Genomic DNA, 12,532 nt, shown 5'->3' on the forward strand with positions numbered 1-12,532 from the left:
AGTCTAGCCATAAGCTAGAGCTTCAATGCCATACAACACTCCTTCCGTGGCCTCCAACTGCTCTTAAACGCTAGTAAAACCAAATGCATGCTTTTCAACCGATCGCTGCCTGCCCCCGCATGCCCGACTAGCATCACCAGCCTGGATGGTTCCGACCTTGAATATGTGGACATCTATAAGTACCTAGGTGTCTGGCTAGACTGCAAACTCTCCTTCCAGACTCATATCAAACATCTCCAATCGAAAATCAAATCAAGAGTCGGCTTTCTATTCCGCAACAAAGCCTCATTCACTCACGCCGCCAAGCTTACCCTAGTAAAACTGACTATCCTATCGATCCTCGACTTCGGCGATGTCATCTACAAAATTGCTTCCAACACTCTACTCAGCAAACTGAATGCAGTTTATCACAGTGTCATCCGTTTTGTCACTAAAGCACCTTATACCACCCACCACTGCGACTTGTATGCTCTGGTCGGCTGGCCCTCGCTACATATTCGTCGCCAGACCCACTGGCTCCAGGTCATCTACAAGTCCATGCTAGGTAAAGCTCAGCCTTATCTCAGTTCACTGGTCACGATGGCAACACCCATCCGTAGCACGCACTCCAGCAGGTGTATCTCACTGATCATCCCTAAAGCCAACACCTCATTTGGCCGCCTTTCGTTCCAGTACTCTGCTGCCTGTGACTGGAACGAATTGCAAAAATCGCTGAAGTTGGAGACTTTTATCTCCCTCACCAACTTCAAACATCAGCTATCTGAGCAGCTAACCGATCGCTGCAGCTGTACATAGACTATTGGTAAATAGCCCACCCATTTTCACCTACCTCATCCCCACACTGTATTTATTTACTTTTCTGCTCTTTTGCACACCAATATCTCTACCTGTACATGACCATCTGATCATTTATCACTCCAGTGTTAATCTGCAAAATTGTAATTATTCGCCTACCTCCTCATGCCTTTTGCACACATTGTATATAGACTCCCCTTTTTTTCTACTGTGTTATTGACTTGTTAATTGTTTACTCCATGTGTAACTCTGTGTTGTCTGTTCACACTGCTATGCTTTATCTTGGCCAGGTCGCAGTTGCAAATGAGAACTTGTTCTCAACTAGCCTACCTGGTTATATAAAGGTGAAATAAAATTTAAAAAAATAAATAAGACTGCTGAACAATTAATCAAAAGGCCACCGGACTTTTTACATTGACACCCCCCATTTGTTTTGTACACTGCTGCTACTGACTGTTTAATATCTATGCATAGTCACTTCACCCCTACCTACATGTACAAATTACCTCAACTAACCTGTACCCCCGCACACTCACTCAGTACAGGTACCCCCTGTATATAGCCTCGTTATTGTTATTTTATTGTGTTACTTTTTATTATTTTTTACTTTAGTTTATTTTGTAAATATTTTCTTAACTCTTCTTGTAAATGCATTGTTGGTTAAAGTTTTGTAAGAAAGCATTCCACGGTAAGGTCTATTATGCTTGTTGTATTCGGCGCATGTGACAAACAAAGTTAGATTTGAATTTGTAACCTGCTGTTGCCACCTGCTGGTCATAGGCTCATACTGTACCAGAATACAAACTATATGGTAATGTGCTTTCTGTGCCTCTAGATGGCAATCACACCATTCATTCTCTTCTGGATTGAAGGCACAGTGTTCCAGGTGGTGAGCGAATGATGCTATAAAATGCTAGTAGACTTTTATTGCATACATTTGACATGATCAAATAACTAAAAATGTGTTTATCTAAAATAACATAACCTACAAAAATATATATAGTTCAAATATTGCCTTGCTGCGTCTGTGATGGGCCTACAATGTCACAATCAATTTTCAACACAAAATAAGAAAAATAGGCTAATCTTCTGTTCAGTAAAGTAATTTCTGTAATATTGCCTTCAACTGTAAAATAAAAAATAAATAAAAAATTTAAAAAAACACCATGGACAGAGACGCAACTGACAACATCTACGACTTGATAGACCATCATTTTAAAAAGCAGGGTTTGCAGCCAAGACATCGTGGGTGGTCAGAGAAACAGGACAATAGAGCAACAGTCCCCAGGCACCTGTGAATTGGAATTGCTGCTTCCACTGAACATGATGCGGTGCTACTTCCAAGTGAAGGATACACCCGTAGCCTAACAACAAAGCAGGTTGGCTGATGGCCAATAATGCTGTTCTGGGATTTTTTTACACAACAACGTCAGGAGTGTCTGCTTTTCAAAGTGATGAAAAAAAGTAGTTGGAAAGTTACATCGCAGGGCTTGGTGGATGTGATATGTTTCCAGCGGTTTAGGGATTTTAGAGCGACCACATAGGCGAAAGCCGCGCACAGCGCGAGACCACACCTGTGACAGGAGCATACAGTCCAACTTTCCAAACCGCGCGAAATACGGACCAAAATGCCGGTTCGGCGGGGACACGTGGCTCCTCAGAACACTTTTCTGGATACAATCATCAGAAAATTCGAAGGACAGAGTAAGATTTTTCCTATTCAACATTTTGGGGAATCCATGGTTAGAAATCCTTTTGGTTAGGGTTTTGAAATAAGATGCAAACAGCCTCTTTCTATTTTCAAAGGCTTCTTTTGGCAATAAATGAAAAAATGTCCTTTTTGAAATTAGAATATTAGGCTATTATTGAAATCTGCATGTGTTGAGTTAATAGGTTTAATTATATCTATGATCTTGCACTGTAAGCTGTTGTGATTCTCTTGTAAAAAATTAAATAATAATAAGTATAGTACTGCAAATGTATGAGTTATGATATGACTGTCGAATTTGCACCTTAGTTTAATTATTTTTCCCTTTTGTGTATATTAGAATGTTAGGGTACAAATGATGATTAAAATCTGATTTAGGCCTATGGGCCACATTTCTAAATGACAGACTTACTGGGAGAGTAATATTTCAAGGATATAAATATAAGGCAGCAGTGTCTATCAGAGCATACATTTGGCTCATATCCAAACAGGATCAGAAGTTAGTTTCTAAGCAGGATAGGAGAGAATAAAACAGCTACATTTCAAAAACTGATATGCATCACTGAATGTTTCCTTCTGGGGACATATTTTGATACCAAAACATAATCTACTTGTTTTTTAAGGCTTTAAACAGTTAACAGTTTTTATGTAAACAGTTAGTTTAGTAGTTGAAGGTGAAAACAGACTTGCACCTTACAGATGCTCCCATCTTAGTTCTCTTGCAGGTTTTATTAAATTACTTGGTTATATGCCTTGGTGCAGATCACTGATATGGCATGTGTGGTCAAATAAAATAACCATCTTAAATTGTACGGTAGAAAACTGTATTATATGCGATGACAAATTCCAAGGACTCTGTAGATTAGAATAATATTGATATATTATTCCTTCCCTCAGATCGCAAGTTCATCATCGCAAATGCTCGTGTGGAAAACTGTGCCATCATCTTCTGCAACGACGCCTTTTGTGGCATGTGCGGGTACACACGCGCTGAGGTCATGCAGAAGCCGTGTACCTGCAGCTTCCTGTATGGACCGCACACCAAGAGGCCTGCCGTGGCCCAGATGGCCAAGGCTCTGCTGGGCTCCAAGGAGAGGAAGGTGGATATCTCCCTCTACACCAAAGATGGTACGACCCAGCGCAGCCCACCAGGGCCTCAGCAGGGCTCTCATTTTATTTTGAAACATCAAACAGAGTTAGGAATATGGGTTGTAAAGTCATCTTACATTTTTGTGATGTCTTTTGGTGTCATAACACTATCATAACTTAACAGTGTCATAATAATGACATAGTGTGAAACAGAAGCGGCTGATTGTACAATGAGGAGACAGACAGGATGTTCTGGTGCTCACCTCTTTTAGAGGCTTTTATTTACAATAATAACAGGCACAGGACAAATTGGCCAATACACTTTGTACAGAAAATAACAAACGGGATGTTGACATAAAGACTTGAATAAATGAAAGACATTGTCAGTATAAACTATTCCGGCAACAGCTTTGCCTATAACATAACACAGGTAGGGCTCTAGCCAACCTGTTACTGCCATCACTTCTTCTTTAAGTCACACAATACACATTCATGAAGTAATTCACCCCTGGGATAATTCATCACTTTGGTTGTTCCCATTAACCAATAAATGTTCCTTGATGACTCGCAGACTAATTTGCGTCACCCAAAACGGCACTTCAACAAGAAAACAGCGTGGAGCTTCAAACAAACATCAGGTAGGTTAAATCATATGATTATTCTCTTCTTTTTAATTTTTTTTAGAAATTTCCATGGTATTTAAATAAGATATATATATTCTACCTTTATTTAACTAGGCAAGTCAGTTAAGAACAAATTCTTATTTTCAATGACGGCCTAGGAACAGTGGGTTAACTGCCTGTTCAGGGGCAGAACGACAGATTTGTACCTTGTCAGCTAGGGGATTTGAACTTGCAACCTTCTGGTTACTAGTCCAACGCTCTAACCACTAGGCTACCCTGCCGTATCCAGTTAGAAGTTTCAGTCTTGTCTCATCGCTACAACTCCTGTACAAGAGAGGCAAAGGTCAAGAGTCGTGCGTCCTCCGAAGCACAACCCAACCAAGCCTCACTGCTTCTTGACAGAATGGCCACTTAACCCAGAAGCACCAACGTGTCAGAGGAAACACCGTACACACACAGTGGGACAGCTAGCACTGCGATGCAGTGTCTTAGACCACTGCGCCACTCGGGAGGCCACATGATTATTCTCTTTGATCGTTATTCTAATAATATATTTCACATTGCTAGAGCATGTACCTCTAAAATAGACCACTTTATACACAGTAGAAACATGGTTAACAAGTTACATTGTTTTAGTTACTGGTGTGCACAAACAACACTTGACTTTGGAACCTTATGTCAAAGTATTGTTGGCAAACGGAATGCGCAACTCTAACCAACATATTTTCTTTTGTTTCAGGATTGTTGGCTATACCTTGAAGAGATACAATAAAGAGTCTTTCTCAAACCAATCATTTGTTTGTGTCATTGTCTATAAGTCACGGACATGCGATCCATGACACATAGTCTATAATATCAGAAGAATATGGTATTTTTTGACCATATAGCTGGTAGAATAATACATTTGCATAATGGAATAATAAACATAACATTTCCACCATGTTTAGCTCTCAGAGTCCAAATGGTCCATGCTTTTATTACTCTGTTATTTCTCTCATTGCCATTCAAGCAGGCAGAAATATGGTTGGTATGACAAGGTCTGCAAAACCTCTGCCTGCTTTGAACCGCGAATAGCTCAGATACACATGAAAATATGAAATGACCCTGGGAATCAATAGAATACTGCTCAGAGATGCACAAAAATAATAACATCCATGATTTGTAAATTTTTCTTTTATGTAAATAATGCAGCTTTCAGAGATATTTGACTGGTTATCAGATGAAAAATCTACTGCTCAGTCTTCAAATGGATCTGACCTATCATGTGTGGACCTGACCAAATCTGTTTTTTACACCCTCAAAATTCCCAGTTCATTAATTTAATAAAGAATGAAACATTGTCTGATAGTTAAAGTACCTAACCCCATGGGTAAAGTTCAAGGCTAGAGACCAGTATTAATATGACTGCAAGATAGACACAGACTGGTGTTATTGCCGTGACAATTGTTATTACAATATATTCTGTTTTTAAATAGTAAGTCTGTCTCTTTAATGTAGTGATTGGCAGGTGGGAGTTGGAGAATCATAACAATAGTAACAAAACATAATGAGTCATGATGGCTTGAAGGACGATTACTCACTATGCCGCTCAAATCCCAAAGGTAACCCCTGTTTTTTTGAATGTTTACATAAGAGTCTAACACACAATGTCCTCTCTCTGTTTCAAGGAGCGAAAACCTGGTCTCGGTTCATTTTGTATTGTTCTGTACGTAAATCTGAGACAGCCCTTTTAATATGTTGTGTTACGTTTCCTATGGTATGTATTAATTTGTGGATGTCCATTCCCTGTTTTGTATGACACTGTATGTTATGAATTGCAATTTGTATTATATATGTTACCCATTTGCAAAATGTACTAAAAGTTCAGAATTTACAAAACGTATGATATGTTACAAATTCTAGCTAGGTGGCTAACGTTAGCTAGGCTATGGGTTAGGGTTAGCTAAAAGGTTAAGGTTATGGGAAAGGTTAGCTAAAAGGGTTAAGGTTACAGTTAGGGGAAGGGAAGGGATAGGTACCATGCTAAGTAGTTGCAAAGTATCTATAAAGTAGTAAGTAGTTAAATAGTTGCTAAAATGCTAAAGTTGTCCATGTGCCTCATGACTAACGAGACATGGTGTGATGAAAGAAACATACAGGAACTCCTGTTCACCTGATTTAGAATTCCTCACAATAAAATGTAGACCGCATTATCTACCAAGAGAATTCTCTTCGATTATAATCACAGCCGTATATATCCCCCCCCCCCCAAGCAGACACATCGATGGCTCTGAACGAACTTTATTTAACTCTTTGGAAACTGGAAACCATTTATCCGGAGGCTGCATTCATTGTAGCTGGGGATTTTAACAAAGCTAATCTGAAAACAAGACTCCCTAAATTTTATCAGCATATCGCAACCAGGGGTGGTAAAACCTTGGATCATTGTTACTCTAACTTCCGCGACGCATATAAGGCCCTGCCCCGCCCCCCTTTCGGAAAAGCTGACCACGACTCCATTTTGTTGATCCCTGCCTACAGACAGAAACTTAAACAAGAGGCTCCCACGCTGAGGTCTGTCCAACGCTGGTCCGACCAAGCTGACTCCACACTCCAAGACTGCTTCCATCACGTGGACTGGGACATGTTTCGTATTGCGTCAGATAACAATATTGACGAATACGCTGATTCGGTGTGCGAGTTCATAAGAACGTGCGTTGAAGATGTCGTTCCCATAGCAACGATTAAAACATTCCCTAACCAGAAACCGTGGATTGATGGCAGCATTCGCGTGAAACTGAAAGCGCGAAACACTGCTTTTAATCAGGGCAAGGTGTCTGGTAACATGACCGAATACAAACAGTGCAGCTATTCCCTCCGCAAGGCTATCAAACAAGCTAAGCGTCAGTACAGAGACAAAGTAGAATCTCAATTCAACGGCTCAGACACAAGAGGCATGTGGCAGGGTCTACAGTCAATCACGGACTACAAGAAGAAACCCAGCCCAGTCACGGACCAGGATGTCTTGCTCCCAGGCAGACTAAATAACTTTTTTGCCCGCTTTGAGGACAATACAGTGCCACTGACACGGCCTGCAATGAAAACATGCGGTCTCTCCTTCACTGCAGCCGAGGTGAGTAAGACATTTAAACGTGTTAACCCTTGCAAGGCTGCAGGCCCAGACGGCATCCCCAGCCGCGCCCTCAGAGCATGCGCAGACCAGCTGGCCGGTGTGTTTACGGACATATTCAATCAATCCCTATACCAGTCTGCTGTTCCCACATGCTTCAAGAGGGCCACCATTGTTCCTGTTCCCAAGAAAGCTAAGGTAACTGAGCTAAACGACTACCGCCCCGTAGCACTCACTTCCGTCATCATGAAGTGCTTTGAGAGACTAGTCAAGGACCAGATCACCTCCACCCTACCTGACACCCTAGACCCACTCCAATTTGCTTACCGCCCAAATAGGTCCACAGACGATGCAATCTCAACCACACTGCCCTAACCCATCTGGACAAGAGGAATACCTATGTGAGAATGCTGTTCATCGACTACAGCTCGGCATTCAACACCATAGTACCCTCCAAGCTCGTCATCAAGCTCGAGACCCTGGGTCTCGACCCCGCCCTGTGCAACTGGGTACTGGACTTCCTGACGGGCCGCCCCCAGGTGGTGAGGGTAGGCAACAACATCTCCTCCCCGCTGATCCTCAACACGGGGGCCCCACAAGGGTGCGTTCTGAGCCCTCTCCTGTACTCCCTATTCACCCATGACTGCGTGGCCACGCACGCCTCCAACTCAATCATCAAGTTTGCGGACGACACAACAGTGGTAGGCTTGATTACCAACAACGACGAGACGGCCTACAGGGAGGAGGTGAGGGCCCTCGGAGTGTGGTGTCAGGAAAATAACCTCACACTCAACGTCAACAAAACTAAGGAGATGATTGTGGACTTCAGGAAACAGCAGAGGGAACACCCCCCTATCCACATCGATGGAACAGTAGTGGAGAGGGTAGCAAGTTTTAAGTTCCTCGGCATACACATCACAGACAAACTGAATTGGTCCACTCACACAGACAGCATCGTGAAGAAGGTACAGGAGGCTGAAGAAATTCGGCTGAAGAAATTCGGCTTGTCACCAAAAGCACTCACAAACTTCTACAGATGCACAATCGAGAGCATCCTGGCGGGCTGTATCACCGCCTGGTACGGCAACTGCTCCTCCCTCAACCGTAAGGCTCTCCAGAGGGTAGTGAGGTCTGCACAACGCATCACCGGGGGCAAACTACCTGCCCTCCAGGACACCTACACAACCCGATGTTACAGGAAGGCCATAAAGATCATCAAGGACATCAACCACCCGAGCCACTGCCTGTTCACCCCGCTATCATCCAAAAGGCTAGGTCAGTACAGGTGCATCAAAGCTGGGACCGAGAGACTGAAAAACAGCTTCTATCTCAAGGCCATCAGACTGTTAAACAGCCACCACTAACATTGAGTGGCTGCTGCCAACACACTGACATTGACACTGACTCAACTCCAGCCACTTTAATAATGGGAATTGTGGGAAATGATGTAAATATATCACTAGCCACTTTAAACAATGCTACCTTATATAATGTTACTTACCCTACATTATTCATCTCATATGCATACGTATATACTGTACTCTATATCATCGACTGCATCCTTATGTAATACATGTATCACTAGCCACTTTAACTATGCCACTTTGTTTACATACTCATCTCATATGTATATACTGTACTCGATACCATCTACTGTATCTTGCCTATGCTGCCCTGTACCATCACTCATTCATATATCCTTATGTACATATTCTTTATCCCCTTACACTGTGTATAAGACAGTAGTTTTGGAATTGTTAGTTAGATTACTTGTTGGTTATTACTGCATTGGCGGAACTAGAAGCACAAGCATTTCGCTACACTCGCATTAACATCTGCTAACCATGTGTATGTGACAAATAAAATTAGATTTGATTTGATTTGAACTCGTCCACCATCCACCCCGACCAACCACCCTTCTTTCGTTTTTGCCTTAAGTAATCATCTGTCTTTTGTAACCATACAAAATTAATTCCAAGATGGCGTAGCAGTGCAGACGTGTTTTGTTCGTCCTCTCGTGTACTTTTGAATTGTTCATCTTTTGTATATATTTCAATTTTATTTTCAATTCGTCCTCCATTCTAGCTAGCACCCACCGAGTTACCCAGTACCGAAGCTATCCCTGAGGCCCACCTCCCGGCCTACTCAGTTGTTCACCCGGACTCCACCCAAACACGGCTAGAACACACTACTCCACCGGATCCTTGCCGTGAGCTCTGGACCTTGGCAGCGGATCACCGCTACTACCGAGTGGCTATAGTGGCTAACGCCCCTGCCCCGAAGCTAGCACCAGTTAGCCATGAGCCAGGCGCATCTCCCGGCTAGAAAACTAAATTACTACAACTACAATACCTCTTTCGCCATCTGGCTTGGATCCTTTGTCGACACAACGCCCTACTGTGTATACTGATACTCAACAGTATATGGCTCAAAAGGTGTAAAATACATCAGTTCTCTACTTCAAATGCAAACACATTGCGGTGATACCAGGTTTAACTGACACTGATTTCCAGGGATTGCTGCTCATTTCTGTGATTATTATTACACATTTCTGTTTGTCATCGGTATATTTGAGTTCCAGGAATGAATGAATGAATGAATACATACTAGAGGCCTATTTACCTCAGTGATGAACTGTGAGGACTGAGGAGTCACACCGTGCCAAATCAGGGAGGTATTTTATCTTGCTGACAAAGACCATTTAAATCTAGTGGGATTTTAGGTAGATTACTAGTGTCTTTCACTGTGAATATGATGAGATCATCTATATGCCTGCCTGCCTGAGAGCTTGGCTGGCTATGAAGTCCCTGCTCTTGACATACTGGATCTAACAAGTGACTGAATCCAATCCGTAGGCCTATGCTAACCATGCTGTGAACCCCGCACTGTTCTTAAATCTACCTCAGAATACTTTGATGTAGACTTATGCAAAAGGATTTTAAAAATTTCTCAAACAAATTTACAACATATTTACGGTATCAGTCTCCAGCAAACAAAAAGTAAAATCTGCCTTTTACATGATTCTATACAATTTAATCTCCATTCCCAGTCTGGTCTCATAGACTAGTTGTAAACATAGTAAATGTAAATCCAGGACAGTCAAATTAGTATGATATGTTACGCTTGGTAATGTTAGCAGCCTAGCTAGAATTCATAACATATCATACGTGTTGCATATTTGTAACATTGTACATTTTGCAAATTCATAACAGATAATACAAATTGTAATTTGTAACATATATTAAGAAATGGGTGATGGACATCCACAAATTAATACATACCATACCAAACCTGAACTATCATACTAAATGGAGTGTCTCGGATTTACAATCTGAATAATACGAAAAGCACTGATACCAGGTTGCAGCAATAGAATTACAGCCCAGCTGGAATACCCTCATCGCTACGGATATAACAGTTGTGTCCACTGCATCCTCAGTTTAATCTCAGTTAACCCACTGAGTGTATGCTCCGTAAATGATAGATGTCCAGTTTTGGTTTGTTTTACATTAGGTCTTGGCGGAAGGCTCTGCAGCTTTAGGGTAGCTCAGGGCCATAGCAAAGCTAAATAATTACCATAATAATAAGCTACAGGCAGTGTGTGTAAAGGACATCACGCTGCTTGCTTAGGGAGTGCCACTTCCTCCTTCCGAACCCAGGACCACGTGACTGCCCTCCCAAAGCGTCTTACCAGTTGCACCACGCAAAAAGCCACCTATTCACTGGCGCTACTGGGGACACTTCAGACGGAGGAGTAAGTTTCACACATCCTCATGTGCTACATTCACCCCTCAAACTTACTCAACAGCAACCTCTGTTTTGCTGAGCGCAACTGTAGATCCAAGTCACTAGGCACCACTGTAAAGGACATCACGTTGCTTGTTTCACAAGTATCGCATCCTCCTGATTCGACTCACACCAAGGCTCGAACCCAGGACCTCTGCCTTGCTAGAACCATCTTACCAGTCTTGAACCATCTTACCACCACACAAAAAGCTAGCCATTCACTGGTGCAAATGGGGACACTTCAGGCTGAGGACTAAGTTTCAAACATCCCCATGTGTGGTACAACAACTGTATACCAATCCCCCCAACTGAAACAAAAGCAAAGCCCAAACAGGTGGGTTGGGGTGGGTGGTGGGAAAGCTATCAGCTGATGGACTATATGTAGTTTAAGGCAGCACATTGTTCTAAAATAGCTTGATAGATAGCTTGATAGCAGGTCATTCTATGGCATGAAGATATCTACAGTGCCTTGCGAAAGTATTCGGCCCCCTTGAACTTTGCGACCTTTTGCCACATTTCAGGCTTCAAACATAAAGATATAAAACTGTATTTTTTGGTGAAGAATCAACAACAAGTGGGACACAATCATGAAGTGGAACGACATTTATTGGATATTTCAACAAATATTTTAACAAATCAAAAATTGAAAAATTGGGCGTGCAAAAGTTAAGTTAATACTTTGTAGCGCCACCTTTTGCTGCGATTACAGCTGTAAGTCGCTTGGGGTATGTCTCTATCAGTTTTGCACATCGAGAGACTGAATTTTTTTCCCATTCATCCTTGCAAAACAGCTCGAGTTCAGTGAGGTTGGATGGAGAGCATTTGTGAACAGCAATTTTCAGTTCTTTCCACAGATTCTCGATTGGATTCAGGTCTGGACTTTGACTTGGCCATTCTAACACCTGGATATGTTTATTTTTGAACCATTCCATTGTAGATTTTGCTTTATGTTTTGGATCATTGTCTTGTTGGAAGACAAATCTCCGTCCCAGTCTCAGGTCTTTTGCAGACTCCATCAGGTTTTCTTCCAGAATGGTCCTGTATTTGGCTCCATCCATCTTCCCATCAATTTGAACCATCTTCCCTGTCCCTGCTGAAGAAAAGCAGGCCCAAACCATGATGCTGCCACCACCATGTTTGACAATGGGGATGATGTGTTCAGGGTGATGAGCTGTGTTGCTTTTACGCCAAACATAACGTTTTGCATTGTTGCCAAAAAGTTCAATTTTGGTTTCATCTGACCAGAGCACCTTCTTCCACATGTTTGGTGTGTCTCCCAGGTAGCTTGTGGCAAACTTTAAACAACACTTTTTATGGATATCTTTAAGAAATTGCTTTCTTCTTGCCACTCTTCCATAAAGGCCAGATTTGTGCAATATACGACTGATTGTTGTCCTATGGACAGAGTCTCCCACCTCAGCT

General features: G+C 42.1%; 1 protein-coding gene across 1 annotated transcript in view; it reads left to right on the top strand.

The window, feature by feature from the left end:
- Window positions 1-1,735: 1,735 nt before the first annotated feature.
- The window catches only part of LOC127907632 (potassium voltage-gated channel subfamily H member 2-like), a 28,991-nt gene continuing 18,194 nt past the window's right edge, over window positions 1,736-12,532 (top strand). Inside the window, exons 1-2 of the mRNA XM_052463807.1 lie at window positions 1,736-2,499; window positions 3,401-3,631. Coding sequence (XP_052319767.1) covers window positions 2,424-2,499; window positions 3,401-3,631 — 307 coding nt within the window. The 5' untranslated portion in view covers window positions 1,736-2,423. The remainder of the gene's footprint in view (window positions 2,500-3,400; window positions 3,632-12,532) is intronic.

This window comes from Oncorhynchus keta, chromosome 15 (assembly GCF_023373465.1).
Source record: "Oncorhynchus keta strain PuntledgeMale-10-30-2019 chromosome 15, Oket_V2, whole genome shotgun sequence".
NCBI classification, from domain to species: Eukaryota; Metazoa; Chordata; class Actinopteri; order Salmoniformes; family Salmonidae; genus Oncorhynchus; species Oncorhynchus keta.